The sequence below is a fragment of the Oratosquilla oratoria genome, chromosome 9 (assembly GCF_046742065.1).
Source record: "Oratosquilla oratoria isolate Oo_2021 chromosome 9, ASM4674206v1, whole genome shotgun sequence".
NCBI lineage: Eukaryota > Metazoa > Arthropoda > Malacostraca > Stomatopoda > Squillidae > Oratosquilla > Oratosquilla oratoria.
In genome coordinates, this window is record NC_134785.1 from 50,850,543 (window position 1) to 50,877,123 (window position 26,581).

The window sequence follows — 26,581 nt, forward strand, 5'->3', positions numbered from 1 at the left end:
CATCTAGCTCTGTATATAGATTCACAGTTTGTGAGTAATCAACGCAGATCCTCTTTTTATGTCTATTCAATGGATCCTTCATTACTACAACCTGGGCCCTCCATGGGGATAAGCTATCTTCAGTAATACCTTCAGAGAGCAGATGGTTCATTTCCATTTCAATGAATTCCTTGTCATCTTTACCATAACATCTCGACTTAGTGAGTATGGGCTAACAGTTAGGTGACAAATGCTGGAAAAGAAAAAATTCATCTACAGCAGCTGCCGCCAGAGGACAATATGAGTTAGTATCAATGTACTCATAAACATTATGACTAGCACAGGTCACAAGAGTTCTTAGCTTGTCTGGTGCATTTTCTCCACACTCTTGGTTCGATGAAGTTGGAAAACATCTTGTACCGGGTTACCAGGTTTCCACTCCCATGCTGCAGCTGGGATCCAAATCCAGATGGGCTGGCTTCAGTAATTTCTCCATTATAGAGTTGAATAAATTGACATAACTATAAGAGATTTGGCTGCTGCTCCCAAGTTTTATTCAACTCAAACACAAAGACCTAAAAACACATTATAGGTTGTAATTCGTATAGTATAACATCATCGTGGCTATCCCTCCAAGTGAGGATGATTGTCTACATTTAACTTCATTTACCTTCTGTGGGTCCTCTGGTGATTCAAGTGACCCAGCAGTCTTGATACACATTGTCTGCTGCAGATGTTGCAGACTGTAGAGGGAGGAAGTCTCCGGGAGTCTTGATTTCTTTGCTTCTCATTTCGGTTTTGGAGCTTTTGGTTACATAAGAATGAAGGAGACTGCAAGAGACCATAAGGCCTACACTAAGCAGCTCCATAAGGCCTACACTAGGCAGATAGTGTTGCTTCTGTCGTTTTCAAAGATCTGGGCTCCTTGATAGGTCAGGTGTTTCCAACTGTCCCGGTCTTTGGCTAGCTGTACCAGTCGACGTCACAGTTCTTCAAGTTGGTCTTTAGAAGGTGTACGATTTCATTGATAATGATGGGCAACTCACTTAGTTTGGTAGCAATATATATATCTTTTATGGCGAAACCTATGCCATGGATGTGCCGTCTGTCTTGAAGGAGCCCTTCCAAGAGAAAGTGTATCCTCCATGCTCTTCACGTAACTGTCCTTCATCAGCTCTTCTGGTCTCACTCAGAGCAACGATGTTTAAGTTAAATTTTCGGAGTTCACGAGCAACCAGAGCATTTCTTCATTCTAGTCCTCCAGAGTCTGATTTGTCAATTAGGGTTCGTACATTGCAGGTTCCGAATTGAATTGTTTTCATGTTTGTTTTTCGACCGCTGAGGTGGTGACCCTCTGGATGCGGCAATCTAGACAGGTTGAGCGAAGCAGACTATATTTGGAGCACTTTTTCTAGCCCTCTCCCTCTTTAGGGTGAGCAGAGTGGACCCTAAATAGGACTGCTCAGTCACATGTGTAGGTGCCGAAAAACTCTTCTGCTTCATCCAAGGATTTGTCGACTGAAATCACACACCTGTCGTTTCCGTGTCAGGTCAGAACTAAGATCTTCCAGATTCACAATACTGTTCCCGTCGCTCTTCGCCAATCACCGAAAGACTTAGGAAAAGTGTAGAGAAGATGGTAGGAGACACCTGTGCGTGAGTTTGATTAACGTGGAAGTCTCGTTGCACCATCGAGAAACCCGCGATCTTGACAGTTCTCCAATCTGATCCAATGGCCAGACCGAGACGACTAGGACTGGGGCACTGCTGCAGTCTTCATCCGCCTGAGGTCTTCTTCTTGCTGGGAGAGAGCCAGCCTCTGACTCTCCTTTAGCATATATTGTTTTTAGTTCAATTGCGTACCCATTCACCTTCCCATATAAGTGGGGAGCCGCTTTAGTCGACAGCAGCCCGACCATAACCTGGGAGGAACGGTTTTACATGGACCGTTCTGGCTCCTGCTAGCTCAGACCCTAAAGTAATATAAGTGAAGTCAGAAAATGCCAGTTTATACAATACTTTCTACATATCATTTACAAAGCATACAGAACTCATCATATGGGTAGACACAAACATAATATATAAGACATGGTATATAATATCTACACAGCGGTTGAATAAGCAGAGGGAAGGAGTTGATTTACATAACGTGGCTTGATTATTAAACAAAGCGGTCACAAACAGACTACAGTATATGACGACGTAGCCGGCCAGCTTCGTCAATTGGTCACAGATTAAGACACGCAACCAAACAAAAGGCTCAGAGAATAAAAAAAAGTCCGATGACAAATTAATATCATAACAAGTATAAAATCACTTTACAAGCAATTCAAGCCAATTACTAATACATTTTAATAATCAACCAATGTAAAGAATATAGACTGAGTTACAGGTAATAATGTAAGAATATACTAAGTATTAAGGATAACAATAAGGGATTTATTTCCAGAGGTTCCTAAAATAAAATGTATTGTAAAGTTTTCAAAGTCTCACTCGACACGCATAGTTGTGTAACATTCACAAGTATAAAGTACGGATGAATTTATTAAACATATTCAATTAATGGAAAGACGTAACGAAAACAATTGATATATAAATTCTTCATTTGCGTTTCTCTCTATTCACTTAAATCGCACCAAGGTCTGGATAAATTGGCTGATGCAATCCTTGACGTCATTGTATTCCTCCGCGCTATCATAAACTCAAACTATTAGGTTTTATTTAGATTTTTAAATGTATTATCGTGTCATGATAAAAACATGAAATTTCAATTAGCTTGCGAGTTTACATACTAAGGTAAGTGAATATTATCAATAAAGGCCTAAGAACCGAAGCTAGAATAAGTCGCGGAAAACCCTTGTTGTGCGGTCTATTTACTATCATACTGAAATGTGTAAATTTGTGTTAATGACCAACTTCTGAGTGACAAAATGAACTCGCAAATGGAAATTTTACTCGAAACCGTGGACCATTCTAAGCCTAGTACTGATTATTACCCATTGAGGGTGATTAATTGGAATTTAATTGGTCATTTTACGAAGAATATGAGGAACCTTGACAGGAAGAACCTCAGATTGAACTGGTGAAGACTTCCTTGAGGAAACTAAAACAGTGTAAGTACCAATGTATGTTTTGTGAAGTGATGGTAAGTTGAAATTTAAGGAGAATGGAAAGGACGAACATGATTTGAGGAAGTTCGACCCGATAAGTAACAATTGGAAAGTAAATTCATATGAATAATAGGATAGTGTTTTGTGTTAGCTAGGTCAACATAAAAATGGAATTCCTGATATTTGAGCTGAAGTAGTTCTCATGGGATGTAGAATATCGCTATGAGTACAATGAAATTTGAATTATCCATCTAGCTGTCCTAGTTCCCGAGATATTGCATTTTGAAGGGTACAAAATCGGGCCTATTTTGTCCCAGAAAATCGGGCCAAAATGTGTGTAGGCTATAGCATGCTTCAATGGACACGTCTGCATTGGCAGTTGAAATGTTGCAATGTGTTGATGTTATCTGATAATCCGACCTGATAAGAAAAAAAAAAAAAATTGTACGTACTTAAGATTTCTCAGCTCTCCCGTAATACCCTGGCCTGGTTTTGGTATTGGAATAATCCTTGAGACTAGTAGTTTTCGTTTATTTGGGTCTGTTGCCCATGTAATGAAACATAAACAAATTTTCAATTTACTGCTGAATGCAGGCCACCATGTTTATCTTATGTTTTTATGTACTGACATATAACTGATGATGTGATTGGTTGAAATTTACTACGATCATAGTAAATACACTCACGTGACATTGTTATGAATTAAATTTCCCGCGATATGTAAATTTGGCTATTGGCAGATGTCATAGACGATGGTGCCTCTAGTGGTGTTTGACCTAGCTATATTTGTGGTAGTGGTTAGAACTTAGATGTTTTTATGTACTCTCTTGAATGTAATTTACCGACTTCTCGAAAAAAATGGGTTAAATTTTCATTAGTAATGAGGCACTGGTGCAGTAGATCTGAGACTAAGAAATAATGGGGAGAAACTTCCAAAGTGCAGTTTTTGATCAATTATGTTTAGTATTTTTTTAAGTGCACACCTACATGATATAGCATTAGAAAATTAATTATTAATTTTGTAAATTACAATACATCATAATATACATTTTTCTCGGTGAAAATCAATAGCAAAAAAAAATCTTGCTAAAAGGAAATATACTATCGAACGACATTGCAAGCATAGCATTGAGACGTCATGTTGTCTACCCAGTCCAGTCAATGTCAATTAGATGATGGCTTTCATGTTGTGCACTGGATGTTCTCCAACTCCAGGTGACATAAGCACTGTTACAAAGACAATAAAGATTTCTTGGAGCTGTGCAACTACTGTATTCTCCATCATGGACCGTGTGGTCTCCAACTCTAGGTGACATTAATAAGCACTGTTACAGAGACAATAGGGCTTCGTTATGAGAGAACACGGGGTTCTGCTGTAGTCAGTTAATTGCCTGAGGTACAATAATAGGTCGTCAGCATCCGTGACGATGACCTGAATGATCTTTAGAATTTGAGGTACCGAATTATTAAACCTTGGGTAGGTTACATAGGTTAGGTTAAGTTAGATTAGGTAGGTTAGGTTAAGTTAGATTAGGTAGGTTAGGTTAAGTTAGATTAGGTAGGTTAGGTTGAGTTAGGTTAGAACAGACTAATTTATCTTTCATTTCTTTGACCTCGGCACCTATCAAAACAAACATGGTGTATCATTTAACTGCCGCGACTTTGTTAGGAAATAGGTTTTAGCAATTTGTTTGTTATTGATTTCTGCCAAAAAAAATTGCATATTACATTGATCTTTTATAATTTACAAAGTTAATCATCAATTTTCTGTCGCTATATCGCGTAGGTGTGCACAACTAAAATTTTACTAAACTATTTTCACTTTCTATTTTCTGGGAGATCATTTGATTTTTAATGTCTGTGAGTTTCACTCGTAGTCACTTTGGTGAAATGGGACTCTTGTTACCGTAATAAAAGTTTTATAGTTCAGCTGGTGTGTAAATAGGATTGATGTGATGGGTTGGGGAGCATGACACTTATCCAAGTTCACATATGATTTGACTTGGAAAGATTCATCTGTATGAAGAAATTGGATGCCTTATGATTTAAAAAAGTTTGAAATTAAGATGTTAAGATTTCTTGTCATGGGAAGCTTAGAGGTTGATGTTTGTATTTGCCAGTTATTGGCATATTTGGAAACTTCTTCAGTTTAGGCCTGTAGAATAATTTTTATTTTATATTTTTCAGACAAGATGGCTAATGTATCAATGACTTACATGGCTGGTGGCCACAATAGCAAAATGCTGCATTATGGCCAGCATGGACCTTTTGGGTCCTATGGTGGGATACCACAGCCAGCACCAAGGGAGGAACAGAATGGCTACGTGGACATGTTGGCTCAACCCCCTATATTTGACATAACAGCTCCCTCGTCAAATAACATGAAAGGTAAAGTTCCTTTTCTGTAGGCTTGGTATGTATAAAGATAGGAGCACTAGGAGATTCAGTGATGGTTTTTCTACAAGTTAACCATTTTGCTATGTCTACATACCAAGGGTTTCTTCCGCATTGTAAAGAAATTGCTTTGTAGTTTGATAATCTCTTACTTTGCATTTTTATTATGCTACATTTTTACAGAAATTAGTGACTGATAAAGGAAGATACATATATATATATATATTCTCTCTCTCTCTCTCTCTCTCTCTCTCTCTCTCTCTCTCTCTCTCTCTCTCTCTCTCTCTCTCTCTCTCTCTCTCTCTCTCTCTCTCTCTCTCTCTCTCTCTCTCTCTCTCTCTCTCTCTCTCTCTCTCTCTCTCTCTCTCTCTCTCTCTCTCTCTCTCTCTCTCTCTCTCTCTTTCATATATATATACATCAGAGGGTCACACTGACATTGCACCAGATACTTGTTACTTCTTTGTGGTTATTAATTTGGAATACTCTATTAATCTATTTACCAAGAGCTCTCCCCATAAGGAAGGTAGCAAAGTCAAAGGGCTGCACCTACTCCCACCCCTTCCACTCCCTCCACCACCCCTCCTTTTCTGGAATTTTATTTGTACTATTTTCTTCAGGTTCAAGGAGATTTGGTAGAGTTGGACGTGTTGTGCAGAGGGTGTGGAAGACTTTTGGCATCAACAAGAGGAACACCACTTGGGTCAACAAGGCCCCTCTGAACCCCATGCCACAACCTGGTTTCTGCCCATCTAATATGATGGAGGATGTGAAGAATCCCTATGCATGTTCACCCATCCCAGTGGAAGAGTTTGTGGAACCACCCTGGTTCACAGTTCATCCAGAAAACTGCTCAGAGATGCCTGGCTTGTGGCAGTCCTACCCATTTGAGGTGCAATACTTCCCAGAAGAAAAAATGGTGCCACCCAATGAATGTTGGGGTAATGTAGTTGGTGGACTAGCAAAATCACAGCCTCTCAATCCAGAAGCAAAGGAATGGGTCCCAAAAAACCACCAGTCCAAGAATGAAATAATTCCTGCTCAGGGAGATAGTGATGGATTGGGAGGGTTTTATGAAATTACTGAAAAGGAAATTAGCTCAGTAAGGGAAATGCCTCCAGGTAATCCTGAAATGCCAAAGAATATTGCAAAGATTGTAGACCAAAGTGTTGATAAAAATGAGACTCTCATTGATAGCCCTAGTTTACCTTCAGAATTAATTGATGTGCAGTGTCAGGATAATGTTGGACAAAGTAATTGTAATGGAAGTTTGGAACAACTTCCTAGTTATGCTGTTGTCTGTGAGAAAGCAATTGTGTTAAACAGTGAAAAGGATCAACCAGAAGTGAAACAAAAACAATTGACAGAAATACTTCCTCGCTTCCATACTAGTGAAAAAAGATGTTCCCCAGCAAAGGAAATTACAGAAGTGAGTGATTTTTCAAAACCAACCCTCCCTTTCAAAACTGGCACCAAAGTACAGAAAAAGTTGAGCAAAAGGTTTTTGGAAGACTTGAAAGCTTCACCAAGTTCACTATCATCAGGATCTTATAGTGATATAGCAGGGTCTCCATGTGGTTCCTTATCTGGAGACTCGTCTGGATCTCTCCTGTGTTCAGGGATACCTACGGCAGTTTTACCCTTGAGGGTGCGGAAAGATTCCAGTGAATCAACAAATAGTGTGGGAGGATCAAGTACAAGCAGTATAAGGATTGGTGAGAACAGGTCTGGAGTTGAGAAAGTGAGAACAGTCAGTGAGTCTTCATTTGGCAGTGTTGATAGTCTGGACATAGAATTTGTCGAAGATGAAATGCCAAAGGAGGCCAGTGTCCCATGTAAGCTAGTGAAGGGCATCAGCTGTGCATTCTCGCTTCTTAATGGTCCAAGTGATGATTTTGAAGAGGATGATGGTGATGATTGGGATGAAGTTGATAGTAGTAACTGTGATATAGACTTAACATCATGGGAAACCTTTGGTTTAAGTACTGGATTGATATTGCCTGTAATCAATCCAAAAACTTTGCAAGAAAAGTATAGTGAAGAGTGCGAGAACCCCAAAGAAATGTCATTAAAAGAAGTTAATGTAAAGTGGTCTTCAGAAATTGAAAAGGACATAAAGGGCCAAAGAAGTTCGAAAGTCAGGTTTGCAGAAAATCCGCAGGTGTATCCAATGGTAGCTTGGAATTTTGCATACAGAGCTTCTCGTAAAGGAGTTTGGGAGCAGTGTGCACGGGATAGGGAACGTTTTCAGAAGCGTGTTTGTGAACTAGAAAGTGTTTTGGTACCAGTTCTTGAAACTACGCATAGGCAGAACATATATGAAAATTTGTGTGCACAAGCTAGCTGATATCGGCTTTCTAGCCTACTCTTACTATTATAGTTACATGGGCCGTAATTACCTAAGTGAGGAAAAGAGGAATGAATGGTGTTGTGACCAGTGTCCACTAAATGTCCCTATTGTAATTTTCTTCCTGCACAAATACTTGGTCCTCTTGCAATTTCTTTATAAGGTGCTGTCAGTCATATTATTAGACTTTAATCAGCATTTATTTCTTGCATCGTCAGTCATAAGGTAATGTAAGATTAAAGATCACTTAAACATAACACTTATTTGCTTTTGTCATATTGGTTCCTTGTGTTATCTATAATGTTTTTGACTTCATAATATCATACGGCAAAAGTCTTGGGACAGCACTACATTTTCAAGATGAGTGGGAGGTACGGTTACTGCCCATGTATGTATAATTGTATATATACCATATATGTGTATGTATATATGATAATCTATTAATGAAGCCAAGAGAAGAGTGGGAGGGAGTGAAGGATAGAGTAGAACTAGGAGTGGAGGAGGAATGAGGATGTTTCAAGGAGGGAGTCAAGGTGTGCAAATTTGGTGAGTGGAACAAGGAGGATGGGAGGAAATAGAAGGAAGGGTAGTGAGTGGTGGGATGAGGAAACAAAGAAGGTTGTAGAAGAGAAGAAGTGAGCTTTCACAGATGGGTTACAAAATAGGACGTGGGAATCATATGAGAGGTACAAAAAAAAAAGTAAAGCATAAGATAAAAGAAAGCAAAGAGGAGAGCATATGTGAAATGGGGTAAGAGTATGACAGAAATTTTTGAAAATAATAAAAAAAAATTTTTGGAAAGAAATTAAGAGAGGAAGAAGAGGCGAATCAAGTAGAGAAGAAAAGGTAAAAGGTGCAGATGGAGAGATGATAATGGAAGAGACAGCAGTAAGAGGAAGGTGGGCAGAGTATTTTAGGAAGTTGCTAATTGTGAAAGAGGATAGGGAGGGAAAGGTAGTTGCAGTGGGAAGTGCTAAGAAAATGACTGTGATAAGTGAGGAAAATGGAGGAGAAATAAGGAAAGATGAAGTGAAGGCAGCTGTGAAGATGATGTGAGCAGGTAAGGCACCTGAGTTAGATGGGTGTCATGCAGAATGTCTGAAAAAAAGGAGGTACAGAGAGGTTATTTAATGTTTGTTTAAGAGAGGGTAGAGTGCCAGAGGACTGGAGGAGTGCCTGTATAGTTCCATTTTACAAGGGAAAAGGGGACAAGTGTGAGTGTAGTATTTTCAGAGGGATTAGCTTGTTAAGTGTAGTTGGGAAGGGTTATGGGAGGATCTTGATTGAGAGAATCAGGAGAGGAACAGAGGGAGTAATTGGTGAGGAACAGTGTGGATTTAGGATAGGTAGGGGTTGCATAAATCAGATTTTTGTGTTAAGACAGATATGTGAGAAAGCTATAGGAAGAGGTAAGGATGTTTTTTGGGCTTTTATGGATTTGGAAAAGGCTTATGACAGTAGACAGGAAGGCTCTGTGGGAGGTATTGCAGATATATGGGATAGGAGGAAAGCTTCTGGGAGCTGTCAAGATTTTTTATGAGAGTAGTAGAGCATGTGTCAGGATTAGAAATGGAGAGAGTGAGTGGTTTGAGGTAAAGGTGGGACTTCGTCAGGAATGTGTTATCTCGCCCTGGCTGTTCAATTTATACATGGATGGGGTGGTGCAAGAGGTAAATGCAAAGTTAGTGGGTCAGGGATTGGAGATGGTCAAAGAAAATGGAGAAAAGTGGGAGATAAGCCAGCTGTTGTTTGCGGATGACACTGCGCTTGAGGAAGTTAGTGACAGAGTTTGGGAAGGTGTGTGAAAGAAGGAAGTTGAAGATAAATGTGGGTAAAAGGAAGGTGAGATATACAAGGGGAGAAAGTGGCAGCAGACTGGAAGTGAGTATTAAGGGAGAGAGACTGGAGGAAGTGGATAGTTTTAGATACTTGGGTGCAAATGTGGCAGGAAAGGGAGGAGTGGAGGTAGAATGTAGATTGAGAGAAGCAAGTAAATGCCTTGGTGGATTAAAAAGTGTAATGAGAAATAGACATTTGGGAATGGATGCTAAGAGGAGATTGTATGAAAGAGTGATTGTACCAACAGCACTGTATGGGGCAGAAACATGGAACATAAGAGAGGAAGAGAGAAGGAGTTTGAATGTGTTTGAGATCAGGTGTCTGAGAAGTATGATAGGGGTTACTAGGTTGGGTAGAGTGAGAAATGAGGAGGTGAGGAGGAAAATGGGGTTGGAAAGGGAGTTGGGAGATAGGGTGGATGAGAGTATTGGGATGGTTTGGACACATGGAGAGAATGAGTGAAGAAAGATTAGTAAAAGTGATCTTGAAGGAGTGAACAGGAGGGGTTGACCTAGGATGAGATGGATGGCTGGGGTAAAAGGGACTTTGGGTAAGAGGGGAATGTCCGTTGAGGAAGGACAGGAGAGGACAGAAGACTGGTGAATGGAGAATGGTTGTATATGGATGATGATGTGATGCATGAGGTGGAATGGGGGAGTGAAGGAGTATGTATGAGAAATTATTTGATGCAGCACGAAGGGATTTCTCCCTGTCTTCTCCTTTTCTGCATGAGGGGACGGGGAGGGGGGGTCACTGATTTAATGAAGTGGCCTTGCTGTGGATGTGCTGTGTCTTGTGACACTGCTTCTGACCCAGGGCAGTGGGCGAGATGCAAGTATGACCCGTCATCCAGGAGGTGCCAAGATAAGAGGGGAGTGGAGTGTAATGGGGATGGAATGGGTGGGAGTGGTTTTATGCCTTTGTTTTTTGGCTACCTCCCTTATAAGGGGGGAAAAAGCCTTTGGTATATGTATATACAGTTGACATTAAAAAATCTAGGAACCTCAGAACGTGAGGTTTGCTGGATTTTTGAAAATTCCAGAATTTTGAAGGTTATATATGTTGTATATATTTAACAGAAAATGTGCAATCCTTTATAGGAAAAAAATAAAGACAAACTGAAAAGCAAATGAACTTTTATTGTTAACCAACTAAATAAGATGCAGTATAGGTACAGATACAAGTTGTTCTACAGAATTTTAATTCAATTTTAATTCAACTAAATAAAACAGATCCTCAAAATTTTAATTAAAAAAGTCGTAAGACTAAATAAAACACTACTGTACTTACTCAGAATTTTAATTGTTATATGTACAGTACAATACCCTTGAAAAGAAGCTAAATAGCAGATGGGCTGTCAGGATAATCATCTTCAGGAAGAGGATCATCTTCATCAGTGAAAGTGATAACATCCTCAGCAACAGCTTCAACTGTTAATGGTGGTGGCAGCAGGTGTGGTTGTCTTGAAGTTGATGGCAGTGGATTATCAATTGTGGACACTGCTGTTGCTTTTTCCTGCTTCATGAACTTAGGTCTTTCTCAAAAAAGTTTATCTTGGAGCAAGTAAACATTCATGATTTCTTGTTCACTTATAAAACTTTGTTGCTCTAGTCCATCCAGCAGTTCAGTTGTCAACATAATTAACCTGTCATTTTTATCACTGCTTTCATCTTGATCTACCTGTACCTGTACTTTTAACCATATCTACATTTTCAGAATCTGTGTAATGAACTGTAGGCACATTATCAACATCCATCCACTCCGTTAAAACAATGGGTAATGAAGGGATAACAGGAAAAAAGTTAAGAATTCTGAAAATCAAGAAAACATTGCAGTCCCTGGTATTAGGATTAATGTGAACTTAGTATTAGAATGTAAAGTTAGTAAACCTATTATAATTTAGTAGTAAGATGTTTTAAATAACCCACTGTCGGAGAAACAAAGCAAAGGAGACAGACGAACTGTATATTTCGACCACTACTGTGGTCCTCTTCAGCAGTATGGATACAAGATAAGATGTACAAGAATTTATACAGTGAGAGAGGTACAAAGTAGGAACAAGGGGAGGTGGCTCAAGTCACATGTCCGAGGTGGGGCGGATTCGGTAATGGTAATAATTTATTCACAGCATAAGTTGTTATACAATCAGGTGACCATTGCCCTTTTGATGTGTTGAAATTTGGCAAGTGTTTAATGAGGAAAGATTCAACTATCTTTCTCCTGAAGCTACAATTGGATTTATAAATTAATTCTGGATTGTTCCAATCTATGTGGCGATCTTTTGTTGATGTATGGAGGAAGACTGCGGAGTTGTATTGTGCATACCTGACAGAGTTTTTGTGCTCTTTTACTCTGGTGTTGAGGTCCCTACCAGTTTGACCCCAGTAGACCTCATTACAGTCTTTACACGGTAGTTTATATACTCCTGGGTTTTTATCTGATTTGGGTATTTGATGTATATTTACTACCTTATGAAAAATGCTATTAGGATAGTTGAAGACCAATTTAATCTTATCTTGTGGTAACATATTAGAAGCTTCGTCCAAAACCATTTATTGGACGCCACTGGCACGCCCTTGGGTCCAGGTTGCCCACACCTACCTCGCTGCACAATGGGATTGAGTGTCTACCCCTGAGGAAAGTTTGGGGCAAATCGGTGACCTGAAGATTTCTGAGAAAATCCGTTTTTTAGGGTCATTTTGGTCACTGTCTCCGATTGAATCACCATCTTGCCCACAGGTCGAGGGCTACCAGTCCTCATTTGGATTGCACTAGGACACCAGTTAGGCTATTGGTACTGGTGCCAGAGGAAAAGTAAATAGTGGCCACAAAGGCTCAATTTGTGCGGTCGCCACTGGGACGCCCTTGGGTCCAGGTTGCCCACACCTACCTCGCTGCACAATGGGACTGAGTGTCTATTCCTGAGGAAAGTTTGGGGCAAATCGGTGACTTGAAGATTTCTGAGAAAATCCGTGGGTAAACCCCTTAGCGTTTTTTTGGGGTCATTTTGGTCACTGTCTCCGATTGAACCACCGTCCCGCCCACAGGTCGAGGGCTACCAGTCCTGATTTGGATTGCACTAGGACACCAATTAGGCTATTGGTACTGGTGGCCACAAAAGCTCAATTTGTGCGGTCGCCACTGGGACGCCCTTGGGTCCAGGTTGCCCACACCTACCTCGCTGCACAATGGGATTGACTGTCTACCCCTGAGGAAAGTTTGGGGCAAATCGGTGACTTGAGGATTTCTGAGAAAATCCGTGGGTAAACCCCTTAGCGTTTTTTGGGGGTCATTTTGGTCACTGTCTCCGATTGAACCACCGTCCCGCCCACAGGTCGAGGGCTACCAGTCCTCATTTGGATTGCACTAGGACACCAGTTAGGCTATTGGTACTGGTGCCAGAGGAAAAGTAAATAGTGGCCACAAAGGCTCATGTTTCTGCGGTCGCCACTGGGACGCCCTTGGGTCCAGGTTGCCCACACCTACCTCGCTGCACAATGGGATTGAGTGTCTACCCCTGAGGAAAGTTTGGGGCAAATCGGTGACTTGAAGATTTCTGAGAAAATCCGTGGGTAAACCCCTTAGCGTTTTTTGGGGTCATTTTGGTCACTGTCTCCGATTGAACCACCGTCCCGCCCACAGGTCGAGGGCTACCAGTCCTGATTTGGATTGCACTAGGACACCAGTTAGGCTATTGGTACTGGTGCCAGAGGAAAAGTAAATAGTGGCCACAAAGGCTCATGTTTCTGCGGTCGCCACTGGGACGCCCTTGGGTCCAGGTTGCCCACACCTACCTCGCTGCACAATGGGATTGAGTGTCTACCCCTGAGGAAAGGTTGGGGCAAATCGGTGACTTGAAGATTTCTGAGAAAATCCGTGGGTAAACCCCTTAGCGTTTTTTGGGGTCATTTTGGTCACTGTCTCCGATTGAACCACCGTCCCGCCCACAGGTCGAGGGCTACCAGTCCTCATTTGGATTGCACTAGGACACCAGTTTGTCTATTGGTACTGGTGCCACAGGAAAAGTAAATAGTGGCCACAAAGGCTCATGTTTCTGCGGTCGCCACTGGGACGCCCTTGGGTCCAGGTTGCCCACACCTACCTCGCTGCACAATGGGATTGACTGTCTACTCCTGAGGAAAGTTTGGGGCAAATCGGTGACTTGAGGATTTTTTAGAAAATCCGTGGGTAAACCCCTTAGCGTTTTTTGGGTCATTTAGGTCACTGTCTCCGATTGAACCACCGTCCCGCCCACAGGTCGAGGGCTACCAGTCCTGATTTGGATTGCACTAGGACACCAGTTAGGCTATTGGTACTGGTGCCAGAGGAAAAGTAAATAGTGGCCACAAAGGCTCAATATGTGCGGTCGCCACTGGGACGCCCTTGGGTCCAGTGGCGACCGCAGAAACATGAGCCTTTGTGGCCACTATTTACTTTTCCTCTGGCACCAGTACCAATAGCCTAACTGGTGTCCTAGTGCAATCCAAATGAGGACTGGTAGCCCTCGACCTGTGGGCGGGACGGTGGTTCAATCGGAGACAGTGACCAAAATGACCCCAAGTCACCGATTTGCCCCAAACTTTCCTCAGGGGTAGACACTCAATCCCATTGTGCAGCGAGGTAGGTGTGGGCAACCTGGACCCAAGGGCGTCCCAGTGGCGACCGCAGAAACATGAGCCTTTGTGGCCACTATTTACTTTTCCTCTGGCACCAGTACCAATAGCCTAACTGGTGTCCTAGTGCAATCCAAATGAGGACTGGTAGCCCTCGACCTGTGGGCGGGACGGTGGTTCAATCGGAGACAGTGACCAAAATGACCCCAAAAAACGCTAAGGGGTTTACCCACGGATTTTCTCAGAAATCTTCAAGTCACCGATTTGCCCCAAACTTTCCTCAGGGGTAGACAGTCAATCCCATTGTGCAGCGAGGTAGGTGTGGGCAACCTGGACCCAAGGGCGTGCCAGTGGCGACCGCAGAAACATGAGCCTTTGTGGCCACTATTTACTTTTCCTCTGGCACCAGTACCAATAGCCTAACTGGTGTCCTAGTGCAATCCAAATCAGGACTGGTAGCCCTCGACCTGTGGGCGGGACGGTGGTTCAATCGGAGACAGTGACCAAAATGACCCCAAAAAACGCTAAGGGGTTTACCCACGGATTTTCTCAGAAATCTTCAAGTCACCGATTTGCCACAAACTTTCCTCAGGGATAGACACTCAATCCCATTGTGCAGCGAGGTAGGTGTGGGCAACCTGGACCCAAGGGCGTCCCAGTGGCGACCGCAGAAACATGAGCCTTTGTGGCCACTATTTACTTTTCCTCTGGCACCAGTACCAATAGCCTAACTGGTGTCCTAGTGCAATCCAAATGAGGACTGGTAGCCCTCGACCTGTGGGCGGGACGGTGGTTCAATCGGAGACAGTGACCAAAATGACCCCAAAAAACGCTAAGGGATTTTCTCAGAAATCTTCAAGTCACCGATTTGCCCCAAACTTTCCTCAGGGGTAGACACTCAATCCCATTGTGCAGCGAGGTAGGTGTGGGCAACCTGGACCCAAGGGCGTCCCAGTGGCGACCGCAGAAACATGAGCCTTTGTGGCCACTATTTACTTTTCCTCTGGCACCAGTACCAATAGCCTAACTGGTGTCCTAGTGCAATCCAAATCAGGACTGGTAGCCCTCGACCTGTGGGCGGGACGGTGGTTCAATCGGAGACAGTGACCAAAATGACCCACAATTGCCAAGTCACCGATTTGCCCCAAACGTTCCTCACGGGTAGACACTCAATCCCATTGTGCAGCGAGGTAGGTGTGGGCAACCTGGACCCAAGGGCGTCCCAGTGGCGACCGCAGAAACATGAGCCTTTGTGGCCACTATTTACTTTTCCTCTGGCACCAGTATCAATAGCCTAATTGGTGTCCTAGTGCAATCCAAATGAGGACTGGTAGCCCTCGACCTGTGGTTCAATCGGAGGCAGTGACCAAAATGACCCCAAAAAACGATAAGAGGTGACTGTAATGAAAATATTTGCAAAAGGCCATCCTTAAACTATTCCTTGGAAAGTGAACACATTACAAAGGCAAAAGAGGAGAAAGACTTTGGAGTCTTGATAAAAGACAACCTGTCACCTGACAGACATATCAGCAGGATTGTGGGAGAGATGTGCAGATTACTGCAGAAGATCAAAGTGGTGTTCCATTATATGGATGAAGAGATTATGAGAAAACTCATCAAAACCCTGATACATCCAAGACATGTGTCAGTAGCATGATCCCCACACAGAGTAAAGGATATAAGCAAGATTGAGAGAATACTAAGGGCAGCAACCAAACTAGTCGCCTGGCAGTTAAACAATATGAGGAAAGACTAAAGGTATCAAGTCTGCCAATTTTAAAAGATTGAGAGGTGACATTATTATAATGTTCTGGTTACTAAAGGAGATGGAGTGCACTGATAGAAGAGATTTCCTAAAGATAGGAAGGCTTTAAGAGGTCATGGACGTAAATTAAGAAAGATCACATGTTGAAAAGATGTGAAGAAATACAGTTTTTCATACATATGTATAAATACGTGCAATAGCTTAGAAGGTGAAATAGCCCAAGCTCAAACAATACATAGGTTCAAATCTAAGTATGATATTTAGAAATCAAAGATATGGATTAAGTTAGAACCATACATAAATTTCGGTCTAAGTATGTTAAAAGATTAGAGAGTTGGAGATGGGACCCAATGAGCATTGCTCTTTTCCTGTATACAACAATTAGGTAAATACAAGTAGAGCCCCCCCTTCCCTCCCTCATCCTCTCCTCACCCCCAACACCATCCACACTATGCTCCCGAACTCAAACTCACTCCTTCTTTTCAACTTTATTTTGTTCAATACCAACACATCTACATAGAATACTTAGTCCACACAATCATAATAAAATTTTAGTCTGGATTATTTTTTCTGCAGGTAAAAGAAAAACCACAGTATTACCAAAAGAATCCATGTTATAATAAAATATACAAAGATATTACTTACAACATCTTGCCTGTAACTTCAGGTATCTTCAGGTAGGGAGTGGTACAATACAGATTTGTCAAATCAAGGTAATGATTATATATACTAAACCATCTAAAATACTAGAAGAAGAGCTTACGGCCCCAGGTGTGGCAGGCCAAGCTCTCCTTAAAGCTTTGGGTTCAGGCCCAAATAACTGAGGCTCCATACATACTTCATTGAATGTTAATTGATGGTAGGGAGTTTCTAATTATTACAGCTTTGAAACATTTTAATTCACTTTTATAATTATTTTTTACATTATTACAGTGTTCAAGTTTAACTCATGCCATGTTTATATATAAATACAGACATCTACATATATTGTATGAAGTATGTATACATACAAACAAAATATTTAAACCTACAAACCACTCATACTTAAAGACAGGTTTTCTGGTTCATTAAAATAATTTTCCATTCATTTTGAGGTGTGGAGGGCTGGAGGAGTGCCTATATAGTTCCACTTTACAAGGGAAATGGGACAAGTGTGAGTGTAGTAGTTTCAGAGGGATCAATTTGCTGAGTGTAGTTGGGAAGGCTTATAGGACAGACAGATGGGTTGCGTGGATCAGATTTTCATGGTAAGGTGGATATGTGAGAAAGCTTTAGGAAAAGATAAAAAATGTTTTGGGGCCTTTATGGATATGGAAAAGGCTTATGACAAGGTAGACAGGAAAGCACATTGGGAGGAGTTGCAGATATATGGGATAGGAGGAAAGCTGTTAAAAGCAGTCAAGAGTTTTTATGAGAGTAGTAGAGCCTGTGTTAGAATTAGAAATGGAGAGAGTGGTTTGAGGTAAAGGTGGGACTTTGCTGAGGATAGTCATGTCACCATGGCTGTTCAATGTGTACATGGATGGGGTGGTGTGAGAGGTAAATGCAAGGAGACTAGAGATGGTTAAAAAAATAGAGAAAAATGAGAGATAAGTCAGTTGTTGTTTGCTGATGACACTGCACTTGTAACAGGATCAGAACAGGGATTAAAGAAGTTAGTGACAGAGTTTGGGAAGGTGTGCAAAAGAAGGACAAAGATATATGTGGGTACAAGTAGGGTGATGAGATATACATAGGGAGAGGATGGCAGCAAATTGGAAGTGAGTATTAAGGGAGAGAGACTGGAGGAAGTGGATAGCTTTAGATACTTGGGTGCAAATGTGGAGGGAAAGGGAGGAGTGGAGGTGGAATGTAGATTGAGAGAAGCAAGGAAATGTCTTGGAGGAATAAAAAGTGTAATGATAAAGAGACATTTGGGAATGGATGCTAAGAGAAGATTGTATGAAGTGGTGATTGTGCCAACAGCACTGTATTAGGCAGAAACAGAACATAAGAGAGGAAGAGAGAAAAAGTTTAAACTTGTTTAAGATGAAATGTCTGAGAAGTATGACAGGGGTTACTTGGTTGGATAGAGTGAGAAATGAGGAGGTGAGGAGGAGAGTGGGGGTGGAAAGGGAGTTGGGAGATAGGGTTGATGAAAGAGTATTGGGATGATTTGGACACATGGAAAGAATGAGTGAAGAAAGATTAGTAAAAGAAGTGTGGAAGGCAGAGGTGGATGGAGTGAACATGAGGAAGTGACCAAGGATAAGATGAGATGGATGGGGTAAAAGGGGCACTGGGAAAGGTGGTGTGTTGAGGAAGGAAGGGAGAAGACAGAAGATAGGAGTAAGAGGGGAATGGTTGTGTATTGATGATCCTGTGATGTATGGAAGGGAGTGGGTGGGGGATGGGGTGTTAGAGATTATGTGTGAATGATATTTTGATGAAGCCCAAAGGAATTTCTTCCCATCTTCCTTTTTTCTGCATGAGGGAATGGAGAGGGGGGTGTCTCCAATTAAATGAAGTGGCCTTGTGGTGTATGTGTTTTATCTTGTTGCATTGCTTCTGACCCAGGGCAGTGGGTGAGATGCAGGAATGACCTGTCATCCAGGAGGAGCCAAGAAAAAGGGAGGGAGAGGTGGTGAGTAGGAGTGGAGTATGTGGGGATGAAATGGGTAGGAGTGGATTTATGCCTTTTGACTTTGGCTACCTCCCTTATTAGGGGGAAAAGGCCCTTGGTATATGTATGTATTTTGATTTATAATGTCTCTTCACCATTTCTTTTTTTGTCTTACTGTTCTAAATATTGAGATGATATCTTTTAATATTTCACCATAACTTTGGTTTTGATGCTGATTTTGTGTTACATTAATGTTCAGCTCTTTGCCTTCTTCTTCTCCTTCTCCTCCTTCTCAATCCAGCCAGCTCCCAATCTTCATTTGTTGTGGGAAGTTCTTCATTTTGACTATGACCAAGGTCATAGTTATTTCCGGTGCTGAAAAAAAATACATACATATAATAAAATAATTTTTTTTTATATATAATTGAACAGTGAAAAAGTTAATGCCTGAAATATACATGAATTCAAAAGCAAACTAGATGTGAAGAGATACAAAAACAGGTCATAATGAACTTAGCTCCAGGCCTGTAAAATACAACTAGGTAAATAGTCTTTCATCCATTCATACATACACACATACAAACTGTTGTTTTTCTTCTTCCATGAAATGAAGATAGAAGAAAAACAGCATTTTCTTTTTAGAGTTACCAATCAGAATGTGAGGAAATGGTTTTGAAAATAAACATGAGCGAAGCACTGCACAAGAAACATTACATGGAAACTTAAAGTAGTCTATGCTATTGTAAATGGTTTACTATTGGCTAAGTTGGAGATAAATTAGCCTTCTACTTAAGAACAATGGATACACCACTTGTAGAAGAGACAGAGAAGATGAAATGGGTGGAGGGGTAATAGTTGTTATGAGAAATGACTAAGGTGGAGGAAGGAAATCTTAATGAGGGTAAGGATGAAGCAATCTACCTGAAAATTAGGACTAATGGGCAGAATAGAAGAATTTTCATGGTAGTACATGTCCCACCCTATGGTGGGGGGAAAGAATACTGCCACCAAGTCTTCCCATTTGAGTCATAGGAGGCAACAAAAATGGGATGGGGATAAGTACTAGGCATCCTTCTCCCTGTAGCCCCAAAGGGGACATTCCCCAAAAAAGTAAAGGCATAAGAGGGTCTAGGAGTTTTCCAACCAGTACCCTAAGGTTTGGGTCTTTTAATGTGCATGGATGTGGTACAGATGAGAGTAAAAGGGAAGAGATAGGCAATATGTTTGTGAGAAGAAAGATGGATGTGTTGGCATTGAGTGAAACTAAGTTGAAAGGGAGGGGTGAGTGTGAGTTTGGGAGTGTAGTTGGGAGGTTCTCAGGAGTAAAGAGAGGATGAGGGAGAGAAGGGGTGGCTATACTAGTAAGTGAAGAGATAGGTAAGTGTGTAGTGGAGTGGAAGGAGGTTTCTTCAAGGTTAATGTGGATGAAGGTGAAACTGGGAAGGGAGATGTGGGTTTTTGTAAGTGCATATGGGCCTGGTAGTGTAGAGGAAAGGGAGGCTTTTTGGATGGATTTAAATGAGTGCATAGAGGGACTAGGGAGAAATGTCAATGTAGTGGTGTTGGGAGAGCTTAATGCTAGGGTAGGAAATTAACCAATAGATGGAGTGACTGGGAAGTGTGGAGTTCCAGGAAAAATTGTAGTGGAGAGTTGATGGTGATGTGTCTAGAGAGTTGATGATAGCAAATACAGTGTTTAGGAAGAAAGTCAAGCATAAGTACACATGGGAGAGGGTGGTGGATGGAAGGGTGGTAGATAGAGTGTTAATGAACTATATAATGGTAACCAGGAGTATAGTAGGAAGAGTTAAGGATGTACATGTTCTAAGGGGAGAGAGTGGAGGAATATCAGGTAATTTTTTGGTGGAAGGTAAGTTGAGAATGGAGGATAGATGGAGAAAGAGGAAAAAGGACAAAAGGTAGGGAGGTACTTAGAGTGAACTGCTTAAATGAGAAAGAAAAGGAAAAGGAGTACAAGAACAAGCTGAGAGAGGAGTGGGAGGGTGTGAAGGATAGAGTAGAACTAGGAGTGGAGGAGGGATGGGGATGGTTCAAGGAGGGAGTCACAAGGTGTGCAAAGATGGTGTGTGGAACAAGGAGGAAAGGAGGAAATAGAAGGAAGGGTAGTGAGCGGTGGGATGAGGAAGCAAAGAAGGTTGTAGAAGAGTACTAATACGAGTTTCAATGCTATCCAATCAATTCTCACTAACAGTGAAACATGATGTAATGGAGGCACACTGAGACTTGAGAGATTCCATGGTATCATGAAGAGCAGAAACCTATGGAGAAGCAGTAACAACAGTTGATATTGGTGGTGGCTTGAAAGTAAAGTGTGATCGTTTGGTATAGGACATACATTGACCCTAGGCATGTGACACCACAGGCATTTCCACTGTGATGTGACTGATGTAGGCAGACATGGTGGACCTGACAATGATGCCAAAGCAGAGCCAGCCACTGTAGGTGGTCCAGGGGTATGATGTGAGCATGTGCAGATATCACATTCAGCAGCACACCAAGCACACTTTTCATCAGCAATACAGTCTCAAGAAATATAATCGATATCCCAGCATATGAAGCACCATTCCATAATTATCTAATCTTAAAACAACCCATTGTTTCAGTGTTTACTACACTGTTACCAAGTCTATTCCATTTATTAACCACTGTTGGTAAACCAGTTCTTGTCTATTTCCTTCTTAAACCTAATTCTGTCATATTCAAATTCATTGTTATGAGTCATTCCCTGTTGTTTTAATATGATGACCTTGCCTCAATCACCCTTGTTAAAGCTCTTGACCCATTTGAATACTTCTATAGATCACTCTGCATTCTTTGTCTTTCCAGAGAGTGTAAGTTAAGGTAACTAATCCTGTCTTCATATGATACATTTCCAAGACCATTTTGGTCATTCTCCTCTGTACTAATTCAAGTGAATCAATATCCATTCTATAAGACAGAGACCAAAGCTGTATCCCATAGTCAAGGATGAATCATAGTATAGGCAGATAGAGTTTAATGATAAGCTTTGCACTTTTGTTTGTAACCATCCTGGCAATAAATCCCAATGCCCTGTTAGCCCTATTCCTGGCACTATGCACTGTTTTCTGGATATAAGGTCAGGACCTGCTAACACTCCCAAGTCCTTTACACATTCTGCTTTCTCTAATACGGTGTTATCTAAGTTATATTTATTTGCTGGGTTGTATAATCCTATGTTTAACACACTGCACTTTGAGATATTGAAGTCCATTTACCATTTCACTGATCATGCAAGAAAAAAAAAATTAAGATCCTCCTGCAGTATCCCAGCATTTTCTCCCAACCTAATATGGCATCCTATTTTAGTGTCGTCCACAAACATGCTATTTTAACTTGTCATTCCTCTCATCAAGTCAATTATACAAGTCAAAAACATTATGGATGCCCATGCTGACCTTTGTGTGACTCTTGCTATTCTGTGTGTATTTTAGTGAGAGAGAGAGAAATGAAGAGAGAGGGAGAAAAACAGACCTGAGCTGAGAAAAATAAAATTGTTCTTTTGAAATTTTAAATAGTTCCACTGTAAGAAGGACCTATTTATTTATTATATGTTTTTATTTTGTGTCTTAAGTTTGAAGAAGCTTACTTGTCACAGGATGGTCCTATATAGCCAAAAGAGCAATGGCAAATATTTGGTCCAATGCAGCGCCCACCACCAGAACATCCTTGCTCACACACAGCTGAAAAAGTTTTGTTAGATAAAACCTTTGACATGTAGGTCAGACTAAATCATACACAAAACAACACTGGTATACTCTTAATAAAATACATATTCCAAGGGCTTTTCCCCCTTACAAGGGAGGTAGCCAAAGTCAAAAGGCATAACTCCACTTCTGCCCATTTCATCTCCAACCATTCCATTCCCATTTAACATTCCTCCTTCCCTCTTATCTTGGCTCCTTATGGATGAGTGGTCATCCCTGCATCTCACCCATTGCCCTAGGTCAGAAGCAATGCAGCAAGACACAGCACATCTACAGCATGGCCACTTCATTTAATTGGCAACCTCCCCTCTCCATCCTCTCATGCAGAAACACTGAAGATGGGGAGAAATCCCTTCAGGCTGTGTTAAAATATCATTCACACATAACCACTCCCTAACCCCCATCCCTCACCCACTTCCTTCCATGCATCACAGCATCATCCATAACAACTATTCTCCACTCACCACTCTCTCTTGCCTTCTCCCTTCATTCCTAAACAGACATCCCCCTCTTGCTTAACACCCCTTTTACCCCATCCATCCATCTCATCCTTGGTCATCCCCTCATGTTCGCTCCATCCACCTCTGTCTTCCACACTTCTTTTACTAATCTTTCTTCACTCATTCTTTCCATGTGTCCAAACCACAAAATGACATGTGCACAAAATGAAATATATAAATAAGATTGAGAGAATATAAAGAGGTGCAACAAAATTGATCCCCAGCCTAGAAGATAAACCATACAAAGAGAGATTAGGCACACTGGACCTGCCATTATTAGAAATAGATAAAGGAGTGACATGATTTCTTATTAGAAATATGCAACATATTTAATAATCTACCAGATAGTCATAATTCTTATGAATCTCCTAATTTCAGAGGCATAATGACTACCTTATATATTCAAGAACTTAATTTCATACATATGTACTGATAAGGCTTAACAAAAATTAAAGGCAAGAATTAAAGCATACTGGATAGTTCTCCAGCGTTAATATACAAATGATGGTAGCTAAAAGAAAACTCACGTTTTTGGCACCGTTGTCCTGTATAACCTGCAGCACAGCGGCATTTGTATGGTCCAACACATGTTCCACCATTGAGGCATGGCAGTATACACAGAGCTAAATGGATTCAACATTGTACATTAGAGTGGGAAGTCATAAGATTGCAAAATATATATAGCATAACTGGCTTCATAGAGGACGTTACACTGAGAGCAACTTCAAGTAACCTAAATGCACAAAAATTAATTTATCTTTCAGCAAAACTATCAATTACCAACACACTCCACTCCCACCCACCCCCTTCCCTCCCTCTCATCTTGGCTCCTTCTGGATGATGGGTCATCCCCACATCTCACCCACTGCCCTGAGTCAGAAGCAGTGTTGCAAGACACAGCACATCTACAGCAAGGCTTCTTCATTAAACTGGCAACCCTCCTCTCTGTCCCCTCATGCTGCATTGTGTCTAACCTAATCAGTGCAGTGGAAGGCCAGAATTACCCTTCATCTATGAGGTGCCAAGATGGGAAGGACATCAAATAGGTTTTTGGATGGGTTTAGGGTGGGTATTTGGTGTGTGTATGCTTTGACTCGGCAGGGAGAAAAGGACTTTTGGTTTATGCACACTCTACAAAAACCTACAAACATTAAGAAAAAACCTAAAGAAAATAAATGCAGCTATAACCATTTGTTTTCTTAAAACTCATAAATTCACATCATGGTACACCTTTAAAATCAGAACTGCAATTGTATCTGGAATACTCACCATATTGGCAGTTGCTCCCCACAAAGCCAGGTTTGCATGAGCATACATTATTCTTGACACACAAGCCTCCATTTAAGCACTTTTTAGCACAGCGCCCTACACAAGATGGTATCCCAGACCATGAGCCATCACCAAGACATGTCAATACAGTGCTACTACCATTCTTAGGGAACTTGCCTAAATAAAGAGATATTGACATGGAAATAATAAAAAAATACAGAATTAAAAGTTCTTGACATAAAATCATTACTCAAGCTCACTAATATAGAACTAATTTCTTTTCTTTTTTTTCCTGTGAAAACACATACTTCTTTTTGATAACAAAAAGTATACAGAACATACCTGGTGGGCATCGGTAGGTAACTTTGTCATTGTAGTAGAAGGAGCGACCAAGGATAATGGTGCCATCCCTATTTACCTTTGGACGTCCACAAGAAATTTCTGTGTGTGTAAATTAAATATAAATTACTTGGAAAAAGGTAAACAGAGGAAATACAAAAAGGTGAACAAGTTAGGAAAAAAAAAGGAAGATTGTGAGTGGATGAAAAGATGATATAACCCAAAAGGATTTCTTCTCACCTGCTCTATAAAATTTTTGAGTGGATGAGGAAGTGGGTTTACCATATAATGAGGGAATAGGTGTAAAATTGGCTTTGAAGTGCTGTGTCTCACTACATCACCTTCAACCTAAGCACTGTTGTGGGGGACAAGGATGACTCTATCCATGAGGTGCTAAGATTAGAGAAATGTTGAATGTGTTTAAAGGTGTGTGTAGTACTTTGACTTAGCTATTCCCTTATAAAGGGGGAAAGGGTCTTTGGCATGTGTGTATGTATATGATGATCATGATCTGTATCAAGATCCACACTCTATTGGCAATTAAAACAAAGAAAATGGATTGGTATTTGATAATACTGTTTTGAATTAGGGAACTGAATGACATCAATAAGGTTACCAAAGTAAAGTATTATGTTACTCATAATCTAAGTGTAACATAAACTGAAATTACAAATGACTATCAGCTATACTACAATCATAAATATAACTATCTTTGAATGACTACCATAAACACAACCTCTCAGTCTCTTATAATACTGTAAACAGTAAACACAGCCTGTCATTCTCATATATTTCTCCCTGTTTTCTGACACATACATGATATCCTCATATTTCCTGCAATCTGACTCCTTCAGTAAAGTGACACCTTTCAATTTCATAACCTGGTATTATAATAAGCTTCACCAAAATGAAGGAACCTAAGATTCTTAACCTTTTCAGTATAGTCTGAATGTTTATGGTTACTGACTTGCATGACTACTTATGTGTTCTTAAGACATGTTTTCATAATTTCATATTTCTGTCATAGGAATTTTCAACACATGATATAAGTAATTGCCTTATACCCTCCTTAAACCCCACAATTTTATTAGGTATTACTAACTTGAACATTGTCCAGGTGGCTTTGACCACTGGCCATTCTCTTGACAGCGAGATCTAAGATCACCACGTGCAAGATAACCCTGTTGACACACATTAGGTATCTCATCATCATATTGGCCGGAAGTCACTCCTGTGACTGGGATGGAATTTGGTGGTGACCTAGGGCTCCCATGGCAAGTAACAGCTGCATTAATGGGAAATAAAGGAAATAAAAATATTTTTAATGCAGTTTATCTAATCTATAATTTTCATTCCTTTTCTTTACAAAAAAATTTAGATTGATATTAACTTTAACTATTGAATAGTTTAATGCAACATCAATAGTAAAGTTAGGCTATTTCATTGAAAATAATCAACATTATATCCTCATTCAGAAATGATGTGTCTTTTTCAAATATTCCTATTATATTGAATTACCTCTGCAATCAGGTGGTGTTGCAGTCCATTGACCAGATGCATCACAGAAAGCTTCAGCCTTGCCTTCCAACACATGACCTTTTTCACAGCCAAAACGAATCAGATCGCCATACAGATAACTTACACCCATTATAAATCCTTTGGAAGGTGGCTCTAGTTCCCCACAACTAACACCTTATTAGGAAATATAAAAAAGAATAATTGTAAATTAAATCTGAAGAACTATGATGAAGGTTTATTTCACAACACTACAAGACGTACTATATGTACTTTAGTGACAAAATACCTCATATGGAACTTTTTTCAAGAAGATAAATTAATCCTTTTCCCAAATGGCTCGGGTTCCAAATAGCGACTGTAATAACAGTGACTGTCAATATAGCGACTTCACAATTGCGATTCTTTTAAAACAGCGACTATCACAACAGCGACCACATGATAGCGATTGCATTATAAGCGTTTTTGGGGTCATTTTGGTCACTGTCTCCGATTGAACCACCGTCCCGCCCACAGGTCGAGGGCTACCAGTCCTCATTTGGATTGCACTAGGACACCAATTAGGC

The 26,581-nt window shown here is 40.8% G+C and overlaps 2 protein-coding genes across 2 annotated transcripts in view; one reads left to right on the forward strand and one right to left on the reverse strand.

Annotated features, from left to right (window-relative positions):
- Positions 1-2,655: 2,655 nt before the first annotated feature.
- On the forward strand, positions 2,656-10,771 carry LOC143028398 (uncharacterized). Its single transcript, XM_076190410.1, has 3 exons — positions 2,656-3,092; positions 5,277-5,477; positions 6,101-10,771. The coding sequence occupies exons 2-3, from the start codon at positions 5,282-5,284 to the stop codon at positions 7,825-7,827; spliced, it is 1,923 nt and encodes a 640-aa protein (XP_076046525.1). The 5' UTR covers positions 2,656-3,092; positions 5,277-5,281; the 3' UTR covers positions 7,828-10,771.
- A 5,749-nt stretch (positions 10,772-16,520) lies between these two features.
- The window catches only part of LOC143028399 (sushi, von Willebrand factor type A, EGF and pentraxin domain-containing protein 1-like), a 161,421-nt gene continuing 151,360 nt past the window's right edge, over positions 16,521-26,581 (reverse strand). The window contains exons 44-50 of the mRNA XM_076190411.1: positions 26,019-26,192; positions 25,603-25,785; positions 24,504-24,602; positions 24,162-24,338; positions 23,420-23,515; positions 22,275-22,368; positions 16,521-19,021 (exon numbers count right to left, since the gene is read on the reverse strand). Coding sequence (XP_076046526.1) covers positions 18,895-19,021; positions 22,275-22,368; positions 23,420-23,515; positions 24,162-24,338; positions 24,504-24,602; positions 25,603-25,785; positions 26,019-26,192 — 950 coding nt within the window. The 3' untranslated portion in view covers positions 16,521-18,894. The remainder of the gene's footprint in view (positions 19,022-22,274; positions 22,369-23,419; positions 23,516-24,161; positions 24,339-24,503; positions 24,603-25,602; positions 25,786-26,018; positions 26,193-26,581) is intronic.